Source organism: Rhinichthys klamathensis, unplaced genomic scaffold (genome assembly GCF_029890125.1).
Source record: "Rhinichthys klamathensis goyatoka isolate OS25496 unplaced genomic scaffold, OSU_Roscu_1.1 h1tg000028l_1, whole genome shotgun sequence".
In the NCBI taxonomy this organism is placed as follows: Eukaryota; Metazoa; Chordata; class Actinopteri; order Cypriniformes; family Leuciscidae; genus Rhinichthys; species Rhinichthys klamathensis.
This window is the reverse complement of record NW_026606578.1, coordinates 588,741-612,435: the sequence shown is the minus strand read 5'-3', so window position 1 is coordinate 612,435 and position 23,695 is coordinate 588,741. Positions and strand designations below refer to the sequence as shown.

The window sequence follows — 23,695 nt, the reverse complement described above, 5'->3', positions numbered from 1 at the left end:
AGGTTAAAACTATGTAAAAGTGTTTTGCCTCAAGGAGTTCATTGAACAGTGGTCATATTTCTAGAATATTTTCACACTTCCTTTTAGTTTGATTTACAAAAGAGCCTTTTACAAATTTGGACATAGACATCATATCAACAAAGCTAAAGTAGCCTAGTGTTTTTTTAATAGTACAAACTTCTCAGCTGACATAACTTACAAATTTAAGCTCATTAATATCTTCGAATAAATATCCATTAGATTACCGTCCTTTTAAATTTCTATGTAAAATTAAATTTTACAGCAACACTTTTAATGAAGGCTGGAGCATGTAGGCCTGTACACACTCCAGTCCAGTTGGTGGCGCTAATGCACCTCTCAGCTAGTTTGCCAACCGACAATAAAAATGAAGAAGTCGAAGTTTGAGAGAAAAAAAAAAAATCAAGGCTGACGGCGATGGGCTTATCGACGACGTTGTGCACTGACGGAGTACCCTATCCACATCCACACACGTAGCTGTCACACGACAGTCTCCTTTGTTAGGTTATCTGTGGCACTGTCCACTCGCCATAACCCTACCCCAGACCTAAACCTACCCATAACAGTGCGTGTTATATTGACGCTAAAGGATGCCATGTGCGTAAGATTTCGACGAAATGTCATATGGCGTCACCTAGATGACGCCAAAGGATGAGAATGCGTTGGGGTTTTTTTATGTGTTTATTATAGGTTGAATTAATATCAAAATCTGCCAAACTTCCCATACTACTTCTGAATAGGTTGTCTACTTCATAAATTGTATAAAAAATGTGGAATATGGTTCAGATCACTCAAACCACATATGGAAATGGAGGCGCCCTAATATGGGCAGTAATGGAGTCTGGTTGTGACCTAGTGAAAAAGTTTGGTACTGCGCCCAAACAAAATCTTACTGAAAGCTCTTTTTTTAGATATCAACCTAAAATTTGAAATACAACTTGTTCAGATTTTTGGCTTTGATTTTCTTGCAGTTTTAGAGTCGAACATGTTTTGAAAATATAGATTTTATATAAAATATAATTATTTATTTTCATAAACTCAAACTTCTATAACTTTTTTTCTGTTTCAGTTTCTTCATTTATTTAACTTCTACAAGAATCTGCCAAATGCCTTCTTTAAAACAAGACCAGCATTTTTGAATTACAACCATTTAAGTTCGGAATGGGGGGGTTGTTGTCAACTAATAGTGACAACATTTGGAGAAAACTTACCGTTTCAGAGAGGCTGTGTGCAGACTGAGCAGGTCACAGTTCCTGATCATTAAACTATATCCGTGTCCACATTGTTTATCGTCATGTAGATGTGCCCAAAAGCTGTCAATTAGATTGTCATTATAACAATATTATCATTAAATAAAAATGGTGTTTGCCTTGCATGTCGTTGCTATCGACGTTTGCAGTCTGTCTAATCTACTTCACTGTAATTGGATTAACATCTAACAAACTGTCCACCTCAGACTAGACTTCAGTCATTAAAACCCGACTGAACGGCGCCCTCTTACTGCAGGAGCTGTGAAGTTCAACAACAAAAATACTCAAGGACAAAACCATACTTTCTTTCTACTATAGGTGACAAATTATAATAATAATAATAATAATAAAAACAGTTTGTCTTCATTTTAAAATGTTTTGTCTAATCTCCACTAGGGCCTACATTGAACAGAAGGCCTATTTTGGCCATTTAAAAAATGTTAATACATTTTTTGATAATGAAAAATCATAGATTCAGTTTATTTTTAAGAAATAAAATATTTTCTAAAACATTTGAAATGTTAAATATTTAGATATATAGTAGACAAATTGCCGGAATTAAATGATTGATTTTGATAAAATCGGCTGTAACATTAGGATGTAAGATTATTAAAGAATTTATAAGAAATGTACAATTTGATATTACATATATATATTATATATATATACCGTATATAGGCCTAGTCTAGTTTTTATAGGCTAATTAAATAGGCTATATTTTGGATTATAGGCCACTGATATTTTGTTTGTTTTTTTCACAAAGAAAAAAGGCCTATATACAGTCTAAATATCCTTATGAGAAATACTGGCCTAAATAAAATTTAAATCTTAAACAAATAGCCTAGGCAAATAAACAATAAATAGGCTAAAGTTTAGAATGGCTACATTAGATCATTCTAAATTAGCATATTGCATTATTTAACTGATCAATTCATCAAAATAAAGTAAAATACAAGCCTAATGAAACTTTTAATGATAAATGAAACTTTTATTATAGGCCTAAATATGGTTAGGCTACAGAGGGTTAAAAAAAAAAAAAAAAAAAAAAACTCATATGGATATAGGCTACAACCTAAAATACATATGTCAAAAAATCAAGGTGGTCTGGGAACCCCTTCATAATCTGAAGTTAATTTCAGATTCAGTCTCTTTCTCTGAACTTGCTTTTGCACAAGTGTTTTCCCTGAAAAGAGCAGATTTGTTTCTTGCACCCCCAGCACGGCTGAATATCATGGTCTCCATCAGAAGTGTCGCGATGACAAAGATCGCAGTCTGAGCCTTTGTTTTTCATTTTACTGCGAACCAGCCGTCGAAGCTCCCTGCGTTTATCGTTATCCACACAGCACGCCACGTCGATCACCTCGATGCGACTAGGGTCCCAAACGCAGTCCTCCTCGCGACCGGACTTGATGGTGGAGATGTTGCTGTTTGGCGGAACCCACGCGCAGTCGTACCCGTTGCTGTGCCACGATTTCTTGAGAGGATGACTATCACAGTCTATTTTCTTCACTTTTCCAATACGCACCCGCAGTTTGAAAACAACTTTGTCGTTGACGTCAGTCTTGAGCGGGTAACACTTGGCTTTATCAATGTTACGACTGACATAAACCCCGGGGCCTAGCATTCCATCTTTAGAGGGTATAAATCCTTTATTAATGATAGCTGTTGCGTTCTTCAAATGTGCTCCGTGAAACATTGTGTATACACGGCCTGACCTCGGTTCCTGGTTCTCGGACAGAGACTTACTGCGGTCTTTATCAGCTTCCCAGCCAGAGAAAGACACTTCTCTCTCCATTCTAAGATTGAATACGTAGATTGAATTAGTATTTGGAAGCACTAAAACAGACTTTTATGTTTAGCTAAAATCCACGGAAATCATCATCAAATGGGAAAATGTGCTCACCTTCTCCGAGATCGTATAGCCTATAGCCTACACCCGATAACTTTTTACCTTCGATTTCGTTACTTGCAAAATAAAAACCATCGCGAGATTCCAAAACCTTTAATCGTCATTCCCATGACAGCTTTCTATTTTAAATAGGCGTGATATAGGCTATTATATAAAGTAGCCAACGCTACATTGTTTTTATACAGGTAGCCTGTTCCAGCAGCATTTGCCTTTGATGCACTGTAAAAAAAAAAAAAAAAAAAAAAATCTATCTATTTAAATCTATTTCTATCCGTAGGCTGGGCCTAATATTTGTTTCCATCCAATAACTTGACACTTAAAGTTTTGTCAATTTGAGCTCGTAACACTTTGGTTTTGATTAAAAAATTAAGACGGCAATAGTTTTTAAAAACTTATATTCTTTAAATTTAGTGGGTTGATTTTTTTTTTACTGTGATCAAAACATTAATTATCGCTTAATGGGTTTTAAGCCTATACAGTCCTTACACTATCCATAGGTTACCCCATACTATAATCTCCTCTAAAAAATTAAGTTTTTGACGCAGGGCCTCTAAATGAAAAACAGATTTATATACCGTACGTTTAATTTATATATTTTCCCTTGACTTCATCTTTTGTGTTTAAATAAACCATACTGTTAGGTAAATTACTTTTCTCTTTTTTCTTTATCATTTTCCTCGCTATCATATTCAGCTTTTAATGTCACACTCTCCATTTTTTTCAACAGTGCAGCCTTAATAGTGTACTCTGATCTACAGTAGATGCAAATCATTAAGAAACGTCTCCAAGCCAGTTATTTGCATTTAACCAAATGATGAAGGCTTCACAAGCGAAACCATGTGAAGGGTATGATTAGAGGTGCGTGAGCTTGACCATAAGCGACATACTGTATGTCTACTTGGGGTTTTAAATCTTCTTTCTTCCTTGATATAATGAACGTGGTATGAGTTCTGCTGGAATAGGAATCAAAATTGAAGACCTGAGAAACCTGGCAGCACTCGGCTAAAATTATGATGGAGACAGGTGAGAGTTTGTGAAAAGTATTTTAGTATTTTTTAACATAAAATGTGTTCGCTCTTTCTAGGCCAATACCTAAAGCTAACAGTTGTGAACGTCTCACTTTTTTTTAAAAGAACCTGGCTTGACCCTGTTTTAGAACGTAAACAATAAGTGTGCAAAATCTGTATAGGCTAGCCTACTGAAACGTGAAAATTAAGTGCTTTGAAATACGGGCTCTTGTGATAGACGTAATTACTTGTTAAAAGCTAACAGAAATATAAACAAAATATCCAAATGTCTGCACCTCAGCGGGGGTTTTGGCACTAAGAATGATTTAATAATTTGTGCGATAGGTTAAAAGTGCCTGTTATCGACACGTGACTATATCAGATGCCTCAAAATAGTAAATACATACCTAAATATAGTCGTATCTTCTATCAAAAACAGAACAATATTTAAGACCCCTCTTTTCTCTTTCTATGTCAAGTAGCCTACCGCATTATGACTGTTAACGGGTGGATTATGACATCAGGCTATGACTGTGCGTGCACACCCCAGACCACAGATGAGACAGGTGTGTGTCAAAGAGAGAGATAGAGGGAGGGAGAGTAAGAGAGAGAAGATACGAGTCTACCATTGAAAACTGATATTGGCCATATTAGAAGAGAACTGAGGTAAAATTCCACTCCTAAACGAGAAAACAGCTGTTTGCCTATAAGGATCTGAATTTGAAACCTATAAAAGCCCAATAATAGGCTACTTTATGTTAAATTGTTTGTTTAACAATAAGTATTTTGCAATGATTTTTCCTCATGCATTGGTGTGCAACATGGTTCTCAGTTATGGTTAAACAGAGATGTACAGCTGGAGATCTCAATTCCTCAATATGCACATTCCTGCAAAGCTTTTGTTGTTTTCTATTGAAACTGAAGACCATGACTGGACAGTATTTGAATAGAGTTGTATCTCCAGTCACCAGGAGATGAACTCCAGCATTAATATTCTGATTAAATTATGGTGTAAAATTAGTGCATAAAATGTATTTGACTCACAATTCTGTTTCTACCCCTAAACCACATCATCTCTCATTAGGAAAACATAAGGCCATGATGAATAATTTCTTAACTAGTAATACCACAAGTAGGGACTAGTTACTGAGGTACGTTGCGTATATGGTCAGGTATAACAATTCATGATTCATCAATGATTTAAACGATATAACGTATAGACTAAATAATAATTTATCAACTATTCAAATAACAAGGACCGGCTGTGAATGGTATAAAGTAAACAGCGATTTTTTTTACAGAGTCTGCAAAAAAAAAAAAAAAAAAAAAAAACTACATTATCAAATGGCTGTGAAACTTTTAACGGCTGTGAAAACTGGGAAATTATGCAAAAGATACTTAAAGCAACCTATTGTGAATGCAGAATGTATTTAATTTTTTTATTTCTCTTTATGGTTTATTCTATCGATAGATATATGTCCATGTGAAAAAAGACTTGTAAATATCCACAACAAAGCAACAACCGCCAGTGTGGATATTAAGTATTTTTTGTGATAAAACGAAGCACTGTATCTATTGATAAATAAACCATAAAATAAAAAATAAATAAATTCTGCATTCACAATAAGGTTGCTTTAAGTATTTTTTGTATAATTTCCCAGTGGTCACTGGCTGAACAATAATAAACAATAACTAATTTCTTAGTCATATTATAATATCGATTTTGTTTTGCAGTCTCTTCTAAAAAATGATCACTGTTAGGCTATTGTTGCTTTTTTTAACTGTAAAGTCACTGCTCTGAAGTGTAAAGTCACTATCCATGTGGAAAGCTTTTGGGAACATACTTTATTTGCATGTCTATTATGAATGTTCATTTAAATACATGTAGTAAAAAAAAATATCCTTACATTAATTCATGACAGGTTACTCCAGAAACATCAGATTAACCAGGGGATTTTTTTTTTTTTTTTTTTTTTGCTTTGCTAGTGTTTTTTTTTTTTTTTTTTTTTTTTAATGCCAGATATTTATCAAAAAAAGACATAAAACATATTAAATTTATTTATTTCTCCCCACAGAGTATTCCAAGAGAGTATACCAAGGTGTCAGAGTCAAGCACACGGTCAAAGATCTTCTTGCAGAGAAGCGATTACGACAAACAAATGCGCCCCGATACAGTGTAAGCCATCATTCTCACTGTCTTGTTGTCTGATGTTCTTAAATATTAACTTGATCATCCCATATCCATAAGTGTTTTACTTTGTATTTTGTCTATACAGTATCAAAGAAATCATTGACAATATACAAACAAACAGAAGTATGAAGTGTAATATATCTCTCACACAGCAACAGTATTCAGAGCATCCATGCTAGTCATGTCCTTGTTACTTTTAAGAGATAAATATCAGGCACACCTGCCAAAATCAGATCTACCTTCCTGAAAGGGGACAGACAGGCATTGTTACAAGAGACGGTTAAACCCAAGCCTTAACCGAGTCATTACTGAGGGATTTGCTAACAAAATACAAAAGAACAGACAATCCTTGTGCTCAAGTGAACTCCTGCTGCAAGTTGTTGTCTGCTTTTGTGTCCTTTACTGAAACCAATGGACCAGTCGGTTCATGCAAATGCCTCAGACGGGGTGGTTGGCCTCAACATATCTCTGAACAATGGTCTAGCAAAGACATACCCATTACATATTCTACGAGTTAAATAAAAAGCACTGATAAAATATATGAATATAAACTATAAGAATTCCCTTTGTTGAAAAGGGCCTCTATGTATGGCATGTATTGACAGCAAGTCTCTAACAAAGAACGATATCCACTAAACAAATGAACTTAATTCCACTGTGTACTTCCGCGGCACGTCGCGGAGTCAACTGGGATATGATCCCAGTCATCCAATGATTTCTTTAGATCCTTGTGGCAAAATCTCATGAGAAGAGTACACACTCCACCGGAGGCAAGTGTACACACGGAGAGCAAGGGGGGGGGAGCACTGTTGTGACACTGGCAAATCATATTCAAATATCCTCCCGCATGATTTGCCTGGCTTTCAACAGAACAAGCTCTAAAACTTGAGCCTTCCTGTCTTTTTCTCCATATTCTCACTGGCTGCAAGTCAGGCAAAATACAAAGCAGCCCAATGGGGGGTTCTGCTTTTCTCTTTGCCTTTATATTGTAGGGGGATTCATGCGTTTTCATTACACGCTGTCTTCTTAAGTGAAGTTTACGAGAAACACACACACATAGACACAACTGTGTTAGTGTCAATGACAATGACTCTCTAACATTTTTGTTTTCAGACGAGCAGCAGTTCCTCTCAGCCAGCTTTTGTGCCAATGCCCGGTGAGTCCGTCTGGTAAAGCTAATCCACAGCTAGATCTAATTAGATATGTTCAGGTCTAACAGGTGTCCTCAGTGAGAGGCTAATTCATCTTGAATCATGGAGTTAACTGAATTTCCTGCTTCCTCTTGCAGGGTCACACGTGCTTCCTGGTTACTACAGCATGCGAAGATCCTTCCTCCCAGACTCAGACCTCTGCCATCCCATAAAGCAGTACTCATCACCAGACACTTACTCTTCAGCACTGGGAAGCAAGGCCTTTTCGTACGACCACCCCTCCACTTACCCTTCCTTCATTGACAGCTACTACACTCCTGATTCATATGGAGATTACAGAGGGCCAGCGTCTTATACCACCAGCGGAGGGTCACTGTTTCCACCATCTACACTACCAACACTACTACCAACTCTGTCTGGTGGAGAGTCTTCGTCACACTTGCTCTTGGTATTCACACTTCCTACAGATGATATTATTTGGGTCATTGATGTATAAGTGTGTCCATGATAAAGAAAAACACAAATTTTACTCCTTTAGATAAGAACACAATTCTTAGAAATGTTCAAGTTGGTTTCATGTGGTTTTAAAAAACGTTTATAGCATTTTCAATAAAAGTTTTAATTCAGTAACTCTATAAACGTCCATCAAGTCAAAAGCAAAAACATTATTATCAAGCTAATTATAAATACATTTTTCATGGAATTTTTTTTTTATATATATATATCATGAATTTAATAATTAATCTGTAAATATCATTCATGAATATCATACATTTTGGGTGAAGATTTGGATCAGTATGATTAAAAAAGAATAATACTTTTATTCAGCAAGGACATTAAATTGACCAAAAACATTTATAATGTTACAAGAGATTTATATTTCTAATAACTGCTTTTCTTTTGAACATTATGTTAATCAGGATTTCCACAAAAATGCTAAGCAGTACAACCATTTTCAACCTTGATAGTGATAAGAAATGTTTCTTGAGCAGCAAAATCAGCATATTAGAATGATTTCTGAACGATCATGTGATACTGAAGACTGGAGTAATGATGCTGAAAATTAAGCTTTGATATTACAGGAATAAATTGCATTTTAAAATGTATTGCAATAGAAAAGATATTTTAAATTGTAATAATATTTCACAATATTAAAGATTTTACTGTATTTTTTATCAAATAAACGCAGCCATGGTGAGAATAAGAGACTTCTTTCACAACATTGAAATATCTCAAACTTCAAACTTTTAAACAGTAGTGTACAACCTGACATAATAATTGCCGTGTCATAAAAAGAGCGACTTTAAAAAAGGTTGTACAACATGATTTTGTGGACAAACGGTTATTTTATTATTAATAAAAATAAAATTAAAAAAGATTATGCCAAACTACTTAAGTTTTTTTCAAGCAATTTATTCTTTTAATTAGACTTTTCTTCTTCATTATGATATCACCCTGACATTTTCGACACACACACACAAATATATATATCAAAATTAATTTTAATACAGAAATGTATTTTTGAAAGATTAACATAGGACAAAAAAAAAAAACGAGTGTCACGTCATTGTCCCATTTTCTAACCATAATAATGAAAAGATGAATAAGCAATGTTGTTGTTTTTCAATAAGGAGTTGCATTATTTGTTTGTTTTACTGAATTTATTGTTTTGTATCATGTCTGTGTTTCTCTATTTTGTCTCCATTTCCTGTTTTTGTGGCACTTTGGGAATGTGAAAAGTGCATTATAAATAAAATTAATTGTAATAATTATTTCTCTATGCTGCAGAGAGACCCTTGGGATCAGCCATCAGAGGACCCAGTCAGTCAGTCAGAAGTCATATGTCCTGAGGGTCCAGTCCCCGTGGCAGAATCACCATCTCTGGGAGGGCCTGACTCTGGCGGTTCCTCCCCATACCGTCTATCCTCGGGGCGCAGCGGGAGCTCCATCCCATCCAGCTCTCAGCCTTATACTCTACAACCCCTGGAAGATGTCCCGTACCCAGCAGCATCCTACACCTCTGCCTCCAGCTACTCCTGCCCACCGTACATGGTGACACCTGGAGATCTGGCCGTGGTGAAGATGACAGCCGTAACCTCAGAGGAGACTAGTGGTGGAGTGGTGTCTCTCAGTGACACTACATCATGGGCTAAAGATGATGGAACTGGCTCCTGGTTGTCATATGAGACTAGGAGGGCTTTTTGAAAGGCTTAAATGACAATACAGAAACTGTGGACTAATCATTTGCACTTACACAGCCTCTCTAATCTTATACAGAAGGAGATTATATAACTTACATCCATCATAAAGATGACCTCCTCAAGAAATGATGATCACAATTTTTAAACTGGTCATATTGCGTAAGCATACAACAAAAACATGGGCTGATAGTTTAGTTAATTCAGGATTTAATTATGCATTTTACATGTCCAAGCGTTTTAGAATGAATTAGAAGCAATGCTCGCTTTTTTCCCTCTTTCCTACATGTATAATTCGCCAATAATACCAATGAACACTTAAAGACAACGATGTTAGACTTTTGTCAGGAATGCCATTATATAAAAATAAACATGTTTTGGCTTAAAGAAGGTGTGTTGTATTTACAGAATAGAACAGAACAGCTTTTCTAAGGAACTTACCTCTCGACATGAGTACTGTAGTTAGGACGCCACTGCGTTGTTAAGTTAAGGCCCCCTTAGTGACAGGAGTGAATGAGGACACGAACACATCGCCTGTTCAAATTCCTCCCCCTTCGTTTAATTTATCTGTTATAACTTATAAGTCATGCATTTTTCAAGCAATTTAACTATCCCGCTAATAAACAAAATACGAATGTACAGTCAAAAATATACTAGTCAAAATAAGTTATTTAAATTTGCACTAACTTTTATAAGGGCTTCTATTTGTGAGCCACCACGTTGCTAGGCGCTTTTTGTTTTTGTTCTTCTGGAGAGCAGCGCACGTCAAACTTTCGGAAGTTTATTCTTGATGTATCATGTAACCATATTTCTTTTCAGAGACCATTTTTTGATTACAATTACTTGTACTAGTTATAAAGTCAACATTATTCACGGGAGTATGAATCGATTATACTAGGCGTTGTTTCGCAGTTGCCGTAAGGATCAAATGACAAAGTCCATCTAATAAAAACCGTGCTGTAGCTAAGCCTAGTTTGTCCGTGTCGCAAGTCTGTCTTGCTTTCCTTATACTGCAACTCTTACAGTTGCAAAAACAAGCCACGAGGAGAAAACTGCCTAAATGATATGCTTACGTGCGTTGTACTGAGTTTTTACTAGCCTACCTGAAAAGTCTCCGGACTCTTCCTCGTGGTCAAGGCTTCATCGCTGATGATGGATCAGTATCATATTTTGGAGGTTATCGGGGAAGGGTCATTCGGGCGAGTGTACAAAGGCCGCAGGAAGTTTAGCGGCCAGGTGAGCACTACATGTGCACCGCGGTGTCAGAAAATCCTATTCTTTACCCCCCTGGAATTGATTTTAGGGATATGTATACGAGGCCATATATATTTTCTTACCATATAATAACACAGCATTTCCTATATTTAAGTTAAAACTCAGTCTGAACAGTAGAGAGAAAATAAAACCTTAAAACACCAGTCAGCCGATCAGAATCAAGCATTTTATGATATAAATGTGAATAATTTGCTGGTCACTTTGATGGATTATTCAGTTCTGTGTCTACCTTACAGCAAATTGTGATATAATCTGGATGTTTTCATAATTGTCTGTGCTAAAAAAGAAAATAAAAATCCATCAAAAAACATGTCATATTAGCCACACATTCAAAAACCCTCACCTCCAAGACATTAAATACAAAGAAAACAACAAATATAATCTAAACAGACTTTATTGAAGACAGAATCCCTCTCTGTCTGAGTAACATCAACACTTTTTTTCCTAGGTCGTGGCTCTGAAGTTCATTCCCAAAGTTGGCCGCTCAGAGAAGGACCTGCGCAGTTTGAAAAGAGAGATTGACATCATGAGGGGGCTTAAGCATCCCAACATAGTGCTGCTTTTAGACAGCTTTGAGACAGAGAGGGAGGTATGACTGTCACAACCTACTCCCAAGTCATGCTGTGTTTTTCACTGTTCCTACAGTATAACCTGGTGCTTCCAGTGTAACGGCTTGTTGAATGAAATTTAGCTCCCAGGGTTCACAAATTTAACATTCAAATTTCTAGGTAATAGTTCTCGTTGGCAAAGTGTAGAAATTTTTTAAATATTAAGATACTGGTGTGGGTACAAAAGCAGTGAGCTTGTGACTTTGATCGTCCCATAACCTGTGTAAAAGAAAAAAGGATCAGTGAGAAGAAGAAAAACAGGGCTGAATTTGTGTCAGAGGAATAAAACATGGCTGAATTTGTGTCAGAGGAATAATTAGAGCATGTATTCCTCTGACAGGTGGTGGTGGTGACAGAGTATGCAGAGGGTGAGCTGTTTCAAATCCTGGAGGATGATGGCAGTTTACCTGAAAATCAGGTACATCAGTAGTCACACTGTTTTATTGTAACCGCCAACTCAACGTATTAGATAATGAATGTATCATACTGGTGTATGAAGCTAGAACTATCTAAGACCTGGGGGCCGGTTTCACAAAGCTATTTTAGACCGGTCTATAGTGTTAGACAAGTCTAAAATTTGCTCATAGACTAGTCTAATGCAAGTTAGACTGTTTCACAAAAATAAAGACTGACTTTAAAAAAAAAAATTAGACACCTGTGCCCGGTTGCATAAAGTACCTTAAGTTTTTCCCTTAAGTATGATACTTAAGGGGCGATTTACCCTTACCTAAGAGAACAACTTAAGAGTGTTGCATATAATCTCTTAAACGGTTCTCTTAGGTAAGGGAAACATTTAAGTGTTTCACGACAGCGATCCTGGATTCACGTTATAAAAGTCTGTTGTTGCCATAGATACGCAAAACACTAACATGTCGGAATATCACGTGTCAGTCCAGTGACGCTATCATGCAACACCGCGTTAGCTCCGAACGTGGCGGCAGTTTGTGTTGTTCACCGTCTCATGCTTTGGCATTTGTTTAGGTTTTGTGAATGCACTTCTGGCTCTGTGTCTCGAAATACAGCTGAGTATATTTCCATAGCATACCTGTTTTCTTCTGTCATGATTCCTTTTAAAACACAGAATCAGCTCGTTCTCCTGTGATTTTTTTGTCGGCCACACACTCTCCGTGCGCGCACTGACTTAACGTTGTGATAGTTTACATGCGAGTCGCGTGTAATGACAGACAGACAGCCGTCTAGTTTGATAGCGATGTCAAATATTGCGCGTCGATCAAATCGGTATTCTTGCAACAGTTTTTCATGGCTAAATTGGTCCAAAGGGTTCTCCCTATTCCCTATGATCTTCAGCTGGTTTCATAAATTCAGCCATGTCGTCTTATTTTTGTCCGCGTTACTCTTAAGGTTACGATTTCCAAACCTTAAGTTATACTTAGGGAAATTACCGTTAAGGGGTTTTATGCAACACTTAACGATTACTTAAGTGAAAAAACAGCATTTAAGGGAAGTTCTAAGTGTTTATGACGTTTCACTTAAAAAACCTGTTAAGTAACACTTAAGGGTATTTTTCTGCAACACCCTTAGGTTTAAGGGAAACATAAGGGCGACTTTAAGGGAAAATTACACTTAAGGTGCTTTATGCAACCGGGCACTTACCCCCAGGCTAACTTAGGTCTAAGACTCTATGTTACCTTGGCAACCAGCAGTAACAATCAGTTACATTACAAACAGCCAAAAGAAAAGGGAAAATGGCCCTTTCCAAATTTAACATTTCTTCTTGTTACTACATTCTCCGCTAAATCTCCCAAGTAAAATGTCCTTGTGACTGTTATACTCCTCCAACAAACACATATTTTCCGCTGGGGTAAACTGCACTGAGCTGTTGAATGCGCTTACTCGATCCGCCATGTTTTTTGTTTTGAAAAGTGTCTTATTTTACCCAGAATGCATTGCAGTGTAGTCCTACTTAAGATTGTCAGAGTCTTAAGTGCTTTGTGCAACAGTCTGATTTAGATGTCTATCTGAAGTCTGACTATCTACTATATCTAAGCCATAGTCAAAGTCTATCTTTGTGAAACCGGCCCCTGGTTTACATTTAAATCTTTCTAGACTTTAAAAGCTAATAATATCATCAGTGATCAATATAAGAAATTTAAGTATGTCATACAAATTAGAATAAACATTGTATGTAGCCTAAGGTAAATGTATTTTTGGAAAATGCATACCGTTTATCATATAGTTCATCACTTTTATTTCTTTGACTTGATGTTGTGCTGGATTTTCTGCTGCTCAGACCTCTTAACTGGGACACACTCACCTGCTAACCTGTTATCTTACTTGTGTAGGTGTGTGAAATAGCCTGCCAGCTTGTTTCTGCCCTGTATTATCTGCACTCCCATCGTATTTTGCACCGTGACATGAAACCACAAAACATCCTGCTGGGAAAAGGAGGAGTAGTAAAGCTCTGTGACTTTGGGTTAGTATTGCCAATTGGTAGTTCAAACTACTTTAGAAACTGTATATATATATATATATATATATATATATATATATATATACAGTCAAGCCAACATTTATTCAGACACCTTTAACATTTCTCATGTTATCAACATGTTATCACAGTTGATATTTTACTGTGTTTTGGCCATCCTTCTGTTAGACTGTCTCACAAATGAATTAGGTTGAATAGCTGTCAGTTGTCAGCTGTTAAATTTAAGTACACAATTAGATAAAACCAATTTAGGTCAACCAATTACCAAGCAATGCTTAATTTTGTTAATTCTGTGGTGTAAAAAGGTCGCATTGGCAATTATAGAAAAAACACTTTAGCAAAACATGGTCAGGTCAAAGTGTCTGAATAATTTTTGGTCCCAAATCTTTATAAATTTTACTGGTAGTCCACTGTATGAAGAATTTTTGGGTATAAAATGTCACATAAATGAACTATAGTGTCCTGTACCCACTAGTATAAAAAATATTTAAAAAAAATATATATCTGTTGTCTGAATAATTTTTGGTTTGACTATATATATATATATATATAAATATATTCATCTTAATGTGATCTCTAATAGCATAATGGTGTCATATTCTCGTGACTCTTCACAGATTTGCTCGTGCCATGAGTGTGTCCACCTTGGTGTTGACCTCTATTAAGGGGACGCCTCTCTACATGTCTCCAGAATTAGTGGAAGAGAAACCTTATGACCACTCCGCTGACCTTTGGTCTCTGGGCTGCATCCTCTATGAGCTCCACACGGGGGCGCCTCCGTTCTACACCAACTCCATCTTTCAGCTGGTGCAGCTTATAGTGAGAGATCCAGTCAAATGGCCAGAGAACATGAGCCAAGACTGCTTGGTACGGAGTAGTTACTTCCCACATGAAAACCCCTGACTCTGACTTTTAAATCAAATTAGTCTGATTTTGATTAAGTGTTTGACACACAGATAAAAAAAAGTGTTGCTTTATGTCAGTATGCACTGGTTAAATAGTACCAAGTTTAAAACCCTTCTTTTCAATTGCTCTTTCTGTGGGTTCTCTTAATTTAGAGTTTTCTGAAGGGGTTGTTGATGAAAGACCCAGAGAAGAGGCTGTCATGGCCTGACCTGCTTCGTCACCCTTTTGTTGCAGATGGAGTTTTAAGTGAGGACTACTTACATTTTTATCATCCTATGAAATGGTATTTTCTTTGTACACATATCTGCAAAGTTAAATAATTAAAAAAAAAATGTTTTAATTATAGTAATAATGTATTAGAATGAAAATATGTTATTGTTATTGTTACTAAAAGGGTGCCTTGTGCTGCTCATTGCTTTAACAGTGGTGTCAGATGAGGGTTCGAGCAACCCCCTTACAGTCCCACCCAGCCCAGACCGACAGGCCCTGAAACACCAGCAGGCTGCAGAGAAGACGACAGCACGCAATGGAGAGGGCAAACTACTGCGCAAAGCTAGAGAGCTTCGAGAGAAAGAGAAGACTAACAAACGGGTAAACTCATGCTAACAACTAAGACGTTTTCTTCGTTTTCTGTGTTACGAGGTTATGAATCTGTCTTTTAGATGTCTTCCTGTCTGGTTTGTTTTATTTTTGCAGTAAGATGAACTTTATTTAAATTGTTGTTGGTGTGATTTGTGAAAATTCGACTATTTACATTATTATGGAATATGGGGAAAATGTGGAATCAGCTGAGAAGGGCTTTCAAAGTATTCATTTCTGTGGAAGGGGAAATAATACAATTGTGTTGGATGTTGTTTTACTAGAGTCAGACACGCTGTAAAACAGCTTCTGCTGGAGGAGCCCCCACCACTGGCCACTCATTGGGCAGCACCTTTTCAGTGTATCAAAATTCATCTCACCCAGGAACCAATCAGCATCAAGCAAATGACAACAGTGTTACCAGGTAGTATTCCCATCTAGAATTTGAATTTGAAAACCTGCGGGCCTCAACTTAAAAAAAGGGCATATTAACAATGCTGCTGTGACAGTGAAATTGATGTTTTTGACCAGCGTGAAGGAATGAATATATTATAAATCCAAATGTAGAGAAGAGAAATAGTCGAAAAGCCTGTTTAATCCAAGGGTAAAAGATATGGTGAGGAATCAGATTTTTCAAATATAAATTGTTCCCGTGTTCCCTTTTGTTTTTAGGGTTCGCTCAGCTCCACACAAAGGCCAGATCAGTAGAGACTACGAGAGGGAGTTCCCTTCTGTAGAGGTGGGACCCCGGCAAGTTATGAAGCGGCCTGGGCCTGGACATGTGCGGACCAGTCTGGCTTCTGTCAGGATGGACAGTGAGGTTGTTATTTGAATCATTTAAAATTATATTGTGGATTTAGTTGGAGCACACTACTAATGTCAGATCCGTCACACAAGGTTTTTCCACTAAATATGTTCTGCAGGAACAAGATATCGACAGTGATTCTGAGTGGCAACAATTGATTGAATTAAGTGATCAGGGCCCTGTGAACACCTCTATCCTTCCGAGGTTAAAAACAAAACTGCTCTTAGCCAAAAAACAGGTAACGTTCTGTTAAATGTCACAAGAGCAGCTATTTGAACTGGGTAAGTGAGTGATTTAGTGTATTAAAGACTCACTGATCTGTCTAGCTATTGGTCAGGAAAGGTGAAGAGGCCTCTTCAATTCTACAGCCACTAAAGATCCTCAGGAACATTGTTCAGAGCTGTCAGTCCGGGGATGTTGAAACAGTGAGCAAGGAGTTGGAACTGCCTCATCTACTGTTCAGCCTGATTGAGGACATCCTGAACATTCCAGATCTAATGCAGGTCAGACACAAAAATGAATATGTATCTTCTATTCATCTGATTATTGTTTTAAACATATATTTTAATAATATTTTATTTGTTGTTTTAAACGATTTTATTTATTTATTTGTAAATGGAAATGGAAATTTCTTCTTTTAATAGTTTCATTAATCATACTTGATTTCTGACTGATTATTATTTGCTAAAGGAATCCCAGGGTGAGATAATATTAGAAGATCTGATGAGTGTTCTCATAATGTACCTGGAAAAGAGCCCGGGCTGGGAGATAAAGGGCAGGAGGTACGGATTTATGAATCGTTTTTAATGTACAGAGTTACAGTACAGTTTTTTTCTCTCCACTGAAATTGTTTTTACTTTCATTACTTCAGTAAATTTATTGTTCCTTTTTTAAAATGAAAGAATATTTAGTGTTAATTGCAGAACTCTTTGTTAGGCTGTCGTTATCTCTACTGCTGCTGGGCTTTTAGTGAAATTTTAATCTTAGTGTTATTTTATGAAAAATATTTTTTTTCTCATCAGAGCTGAGGATCTCTGTCAGCTATTTATTTCGGTATTTCTCTGTCGTGTCCAGAAGCATTCAGCGGTAAGTGCCTCTATATGAACGATTTTCTCCCTAGTTTGTGTCAAATGCAATTTTAATCTGGAAAAATGAAGTACAGTAATTGTAGCATGTCTGGTTTCATTTGCATTACGCTTGTGATTTTGTGGTCTCTCCTACAGCTTTTGGCAACAGCAGTCTTAACCTTGTTCACTCACCGTGGTATAGCTGTGAATGTTGGTATAGAAAGGCTTACAAGCTTTTTGGGGAATATTTTGACAGACACGGCAGAGGTATAGTTCCATTATTTACACTGTGAATAAGGGTTAACCCTGTTTGGAGTAATTCATGTCATTGATGTGATGAAATCCAGTGTAGTCATTCCCCACTCTTTCTCTCTTTCTTTCTTTTCCTCTCCCCCTCCCACCATCTGTCTGTTCTCTCTTTTTCTTTCGCATAGGCACACAACCCCTTACCTGCAGGTTGGGGAACATGTGACGGCCTTCTGTCACTGATTCTCCACAGACTGTCCGAGGTAATTCCTCTCACATTAATTCCCCTAAAATCTGTGCTGTGTTAATTAGAGATAGACCAATAATCGGTTTGACTGAATAATTGCTTTTCAATAGTTTAATATTGGATCTATAATAAATAACACCATTTGAAGTCTCTTAGGAGCAGCACCCATTAACGGTATTTACAGATAAAGAAGCTAATGTATTACTTAACTTTTTTTATATTATTATAATATTACATAAATATAACAGAATGTGATTGTCATTGATAAGTACTAATATCACATATTGTCCTATTTGTTATTGTTGTAATGTAATGATCATTGAATTATTATTAGTTATTTAGTTAAGCCAGAAATAAATCAACAATTAAAACCAGTTTGGCATATTGTTTATGGGACTCTAAAAAAATTACTATTGGTCATATGTGTTAATGTCTAAATGATATGCAAGTAGGGACACATTTTTTCTTCCATATTGTGACATACATCCGAGTGTAGTGGATTAAAGAAGAAAAAATTTAGGGAGGGGACTTGGTTCTTTCCATCGATTGTTTATTTTGAGATGTGGGCATTGTACTCGAAAATGAAAGCGAGTTTACTGTCGATTGCGGAGGGGCATATGTTACCACAAAGAAAATCGAGTTATGAGATTTTGGTTACAAGGTCGAAATTAAAAAAGAAAAATGAAACGCATCCTCAGAATCATGATCCATAATATGCATTTACAAAATAGATGAATTTTAGGGTGAAAAAGGTGAATTTTCCGGATAAAGAAATAAAATGATTTATTTTTCCTTCACTGATGAAAGAGTGAAAGCAGCTCACTGCTCGACTTTCAGGACTCAGAGCTTTGGCCCTGCTTGTGGGCTAAAGTGAACACCACACTGGAAAACACAACATCCCAGAGATGCCATTTCTCTCCTAATGGTACTGAACACCAAGAGAACATTCACTTATTTCTTTATTGTAGCTTTAATATACCAGTAATTTAATAACATACATTTGCGTCTGTTTTTCTCACAGGTCTGTATGTGTTCCTCTCTCTCGCTTTATTGGTTTTCTCCAGCGATCCATACAACTGTGTGGCTCTCCTGTCAGATAACTCCTGCTCTTCTGCCCTCAGCCACCTTCTCACCACCAGTTGGTGAGCACCAAACATCACCTTAAAGCCTTACTATGGTGTCAAACAGTTTCTTTTTTTAATATTAGTGCTCATTTGAAGTGCATCTCTCAGTAGTTTAAAGTATATTTCTCATTTTATTCCTCACAGCAGCGCTGCATTGCTTGAGCACGGTCTTTTCTGGGGTGACTCAGAAATAAACAGCATATCAGTGATGAGCTGTCATCTTCTCTGCATCCCCTTCTCTTTGGAGTTATCCTTAGAAAAACTTCTGTCTGTTCTCCGATCGTATCAAAGCGCAAATATTGTGGCCGGTCTAGTGCAGGTATGGTTTAAAAAAATACTAGTATTTTCAGATGGCGGATGTCTATTGGAATATCGGAAATGGAATTTTTGTATTTATTATTTTTCTGCTGACTTGTCTTCTTGTTCAGATGATTCAAACTCTTCCCGTTGCCCTGGTGGAGCTTCCGCTGTGTCTTCTGAATCGTCTACTGCTATCTGACCCACAGCACACCGCTCCATGCCTTATCACTGCAGCCCAGGCCTCCGCTTTCCTCCCTCACAGCACAGAAAGCCCAGACAATGGAGCAGACCACACTCAGTATCAACTTAACCACTTCGGGAATGGTGTGGAGCAATTTAAGAGCAATAGAATTGCAAAGAAAACCAAGATGGATCAAATCAAAGGTGACATCAATTCGAAGAAGAGCTTACCGCGGCTCAAAGGCTATGTAGATGCATCTAAGGAAAAAAATGATTCCCTAAAGGCTCAACACCAGCCATCCAAAAGCAAGACTGAAAAGTTCAGGGAGGTGCAACCAAAAACCAAAATATATCCGCAGAAGACCATGGAACATCTAAGAGAGAAAATCAAGCAGCAGAGCGGTTGTAAAGAGGAGCTCATGGACAGTTTGGAGATCCATGGCAGTTCTGCAGGACGTCTCCAAGATCTCTCAGCTCAGCAAGGGTGCAGCATCAGCTGGCTTATGGACAGTCTGGAGGAGTTAAGGAGAAGTGGCGATCACCCCAAGGTCTCCACGGCTAAAATTCGATCCTCACCAGAAGAGGTCAGAACAGCAAGTTCTCTGTTGGCTGTGCTGCTACAAAGTGAAGTTCTCTGTGGGTGTGCAGTGGAACTTCTTATCCTTCTCTCCCAACTAACACTTCATCTCACCCATCAATCTTCCTTCTTTATTCCCGTAAAAATCACCCAACTTCAGCTTGCGTTGCGCCACCAAGATGATGGAATCCGAGCCGCATGCTGTGGCTTGCTGGGCCGCCTGGGCTCAGGTGTCCGGCAGGTCATTAATGAATCAAAGTTTGACCTATTCCTGGACCTGTTAGGTTGCCTGTGCGATCCTGCTTCATCCGTTCGTAGGACGGCCTCCAAGGCGGTGGGAAACTGGCTAAGTGTAACGGGAAGCGATCTAAATATTTCCAGTAAAGGTTTCAAGAATACAACTGACATAAATGCCTTGTCGGCACAAGACAAATCAAGGAGGACACCAGCAATGGAAGGCGTCAGACATAGTGAGGAAGACGTATGGATGGAGCTCATCATAGGAGCCGCCCCTCCCCTCGTGTCACTGCTGTCAGATGCTGATAATGTCATTCGACAGCACTGCTGTGGGGCCTTGGGTAACCTGGCTGCTTTCAGCGGAGGGGATGGAGCACTTCTTAATGTAGATGCTCCAGGCTTGATTCTCCAAACTGCCTGTAATGATTCCCATCATGCAGTGCGACGGGCAGCTCTGGCCACTCTGCGTGTGTTTAGCCAACAAAACACATTGCTACAGGTAAGAGCAGTGTGAATCGGTTTTGACTAACACATTTAGATGTTTTCTATACCCTCCAAGAGAATTAAGAGAGTAATGGGATTCATTGCACTCCTGTATAGTCAGACAAAGAGTTCAGTTCTTGTTGAATTGTATTTAAACACTGAAGCAAAATTAATATAGAGCTGCTTGTGTGCTGTATTGCATCATTTTGACAATTGTGCAAAAAAAATTGAAAGACAGACAAAGCTGGTTGGGGAAAAAATCCTTACTGTCATTTTCACATTTTCTCCTTCCCTTCCTCAAGGCTCTGAGGTCTCTAGATGCAGGAAGAAAACTCTGTCGCACATCCCAAAGCTCTTTATTTCAGAGGGATTATCAATGGCTTGTCAGCAAGTTGGACGGGTCAGTTGAAGGAAAAACATAAATGTCAGCCTCATAGTTTGTGTGTAAGAGAGAGGATGTAATTTCACATTATCTAAAAATGGGTTGCTGGCTGCTTCTGTGGCTGGGATAGCTTTCTTTTTGTCTGTATTTATTTGATCTGTGATCAAAAGATTTTGACGGAATTTGAATCTGTTATGTATTTTGAGAAAATGGCAGTGACTCAGAAACACCTTCAAAATAAATTAAAATGTATTTAAAATATAAGGGTTTTTTATTATTATTCAGCAAATGTTTGCATTTTTGATTCACATAGCCTACGTTATTTAAAAATGTTGCGATGGTGATTGTTTGGTCTTTTTTTTCTGTTTATAATAACAAAACTTAACTTCCATTTTTATGTTTACTAATTTGCCAGCCTTACTTGTATTTATTATTTCAAACTGTTTTATATAAATTTACCTCAGCTCAAAGTTAATTGTCTGTATCGAAAATCCGATATATATTTCGGGCTATCGAAAGGCTATCCAAATGTAATCTGTACGGGGGAAATATTGTGAAATCCATTTAGTCAGCTTAAATGAATAAATTGATAGAATTTCCTAAAATTGTGTCCGTCTTGTCTGTTTTATGTGTGATTTTTAGTTTAGTTTTTTTTTTTGTTAGTTTTTTTGTCTTCACTGGATAGGTCTCACCATGTCAAAATTTGTTTTGTTTTCAAGATGGCTATTTTATCGGAGATTTATCTGAGACGACTTGAAACTTTTTCACTCTTCATACGTGTTTGTCACAAGAAAAGCCTTTTGACTCGTAAAAAAACCTGTTTCCAGTAATTTCCAGTATCCTGACCATATATATATATATATATATATATATATATATATATAGCCTATATTGTTTGTTTTTTTGATGCACACAAATACAAAAGTAACTTACCAGTGAAAAATCAGGCTGTTTGACAGGCGTGAGAAAAGACAACGAACACTAGAGTAAAATATTAAATAGCGCGCAGATTTGTTTTGATTAACCTAACTTACCCGTTGTAAGAACACTTAAAAAAAATTGAATAAATTTAATTAGGCTATTTTTTTATATTGTGTGATTATTTAAATGCTTGTTTAGGCTACTTTAATTTAGTAGCCTAGCTATCGGATGATTTGTGATCGATGTGATTTTATTTGGAGAGATATTGAACAATAAACGAGACTGATCGGTGTTCAGAAACTATAGCCTACATTTCCTGTGAACCGTATAGCCTACCCGTTAAAACGGATATTACATAAATATTAATTAATTGCGCTACACAGAAATAAGACTTTTGACGGGACGAACAAATATGATTTCCCTATTTTCTGCTCTTTGTACATTTGGTTCTGTCGGGGTTTTATAATAATAATTATTCAATAAAAAACCTGGGTGTTTAGGACTTTCGGGATACAAAAGGCAGGAGTGAACACTACGGTTAATAATAAAAATAAAAAAGTAAATATTTTAGACATCCTATGTTGCTATTAGAATTGTACTAGGCTATTTTTTTCTCCTTCTCTCTCTCTTACTCTCACACACACACACACACACAAGTAACTGACACTGTCTATGAGTTTTCTATGTCATTTGAGTTTCTTTTCCCTCCACATCGTGCATTAGTGAGGCTATGGGAATAGCTCTACTCCATGGTTTGCAGAGCTGTTAACAATTTTCCGGCCAAACAAGGGATCAACTCCGTTTATCCGTTAAACTCAAGATCTACATATTAAGCTCTAAAAAATCTCTTATGAAGCCATCATCGCCAACATGCAAAGTTGCTGACATAAATCACTTTATTTGAATTCAATGGAATAACAGGAAACACAAAGAATTAATCGGAGACGATACATCGAAATGCCTGGTACAAAATGACTAGTCTTAGTATTATAGCTGGTGTAAACTCTTGGAAATCTTGTGCCTTAATTTTGGGTTGTAAAAAAAATCTCAACTTCACAAAATGACCGTATAACACAGCGCATAATTAGCTATATTTCATAAACATGATTGTATACCGCCAAGGAAAGCATATTTCGATATGCTATGCTCTCTCAGTATCTAGGTTGCTTAGAGGACTTAAATGATATTTGTAATATTGCTACTTAGTATTAAGGTACACACGACACTTCGGTAAAAATGCCCTCAAAGGAATAAATAGGAAGAATAAAGAGTAACTAATCAAAGCCTGATTTGCAGTTGATTTCTTTTCGTTATTGTTGTAATTATGATAAATGCATGTCTCCTATTTGAGCAAGTAGAAAATCAGTCCCTAAACAGGTTTACCAGAATAAACTCCTGAAATTGACTAAATTGTAAACATGAAAATCATAACATTTGTCAAGGATTGTGTATGATCGCAATTGCAAAAAATTCATAACTTGAGTCATTTACATTGTTGATGAAATATTGCTAAGACGCTGGGAAGTCTGCAATTCTAACGCCACCACAATCATTTCAGTGATTATATAAAAAAAAAAGCTGTATC

General features: G+C 37.0%; 3 protein-coding genes across 4 annotated transcripts; 2 read left to right on the top strand and 1 right to left on the bottom strand.

Annotated features, from left to right (window-relative positions):
- Positions 1-2,363: 2,363 nt before the first annotated feature.
- On the bottom strand, positions 2,364-3,200 carry gig2o (grass carp reovirus (GCRV)-induced gene 2o). Its single transcript, XM_056245002.1, has 2 exons — positions 3,172-3,200; positions 2,364-3,064 (listed from the first exon to the last, which is right to left on the bottom strand). Exon 2 carries the CDS (start codon positions 3,061-3,063, stop codon positions 2,410-2,412), a length of 654 nt encoding a protein of 217 aa, XP_056100977.1. The 5' UTR covers position 3,064; positions 3,172-3,200; the 3' UTR covers positions 2,364-2,409.
- Positions 3,201-3,865: 665 nt separating this feature from the next.
- Positions 3,866-10,114, top strand: pou2af2 (POU class 2 homeobox associating factor 2). Of its 2 annotated transcripts, none has more exons than XM_056244993.1 (5): positions 3,866-4,200; positions 6,260-6,360; positions 7,489-7,531; positions 7,664-7,974; positions 9,315-10,114. In XM_056244993.1, the coding sequence occupies exons 1-5, from the start codon at positions 4,188-4,190 to the stop codon at positions 9,729-9,731; spliced, it is 885 nt and encodes a 294-aa protein (XP_056100968.1). In that variant the 5' UTR covers positions 3,866-4,187; the 3' UTR covers positions 9,732-10,114. The 2 variants fall into 2 exon arrangements, with proteins under 2 accessions (XP_056100968.1, XP_056100961.1); XM_056244986.1 differs by lacking the exon at positions 3,866-4,200 and adding an exon at positions 4,407-4,750.
- Positions 10,115-10,330: 216 nt separating this feature from the next.
- stk36 (serine/threonine kinase 36 (fused homolog, Drosophila)) lies at positions 10,331-21,465 on the top strand. The gene is made up of 20 exons (XM_056245028.1): positions 10,331-10,960; positions 11,448-11,588; positions 11,948-12,025; positions 13,911-14,041; positions 14,674-14,923; positions 15,115-15,208; positions 15,387-15,553; positions 15,826-15,965; positions 16,214-16,361; positions 16,465-16,584; positions 16,673-16,849; positions 17,037-17,128; positions 17,369-17,432; positions 17,570-17,680; positions 17,848-17,922; positions 18,714-18,831; positions 18,928-19,048; positions 19,175-19,349; positions 19,459-20,823; positions 21,110-21,465. Exons 1-20 carry the CDS (start codon positions 10,874-10,876, stop codon positions 21,227-21,229), a joined length of 3,774 nt encoding a protein of 1,257 aa, XP_056101003.1. The 5' UTR covers positions 10,331-10,873; the 3' UTR covers positions 21,230-21,465.
- Positions 21,466-23,695: the final 2,230 nt, after the last annotated feature.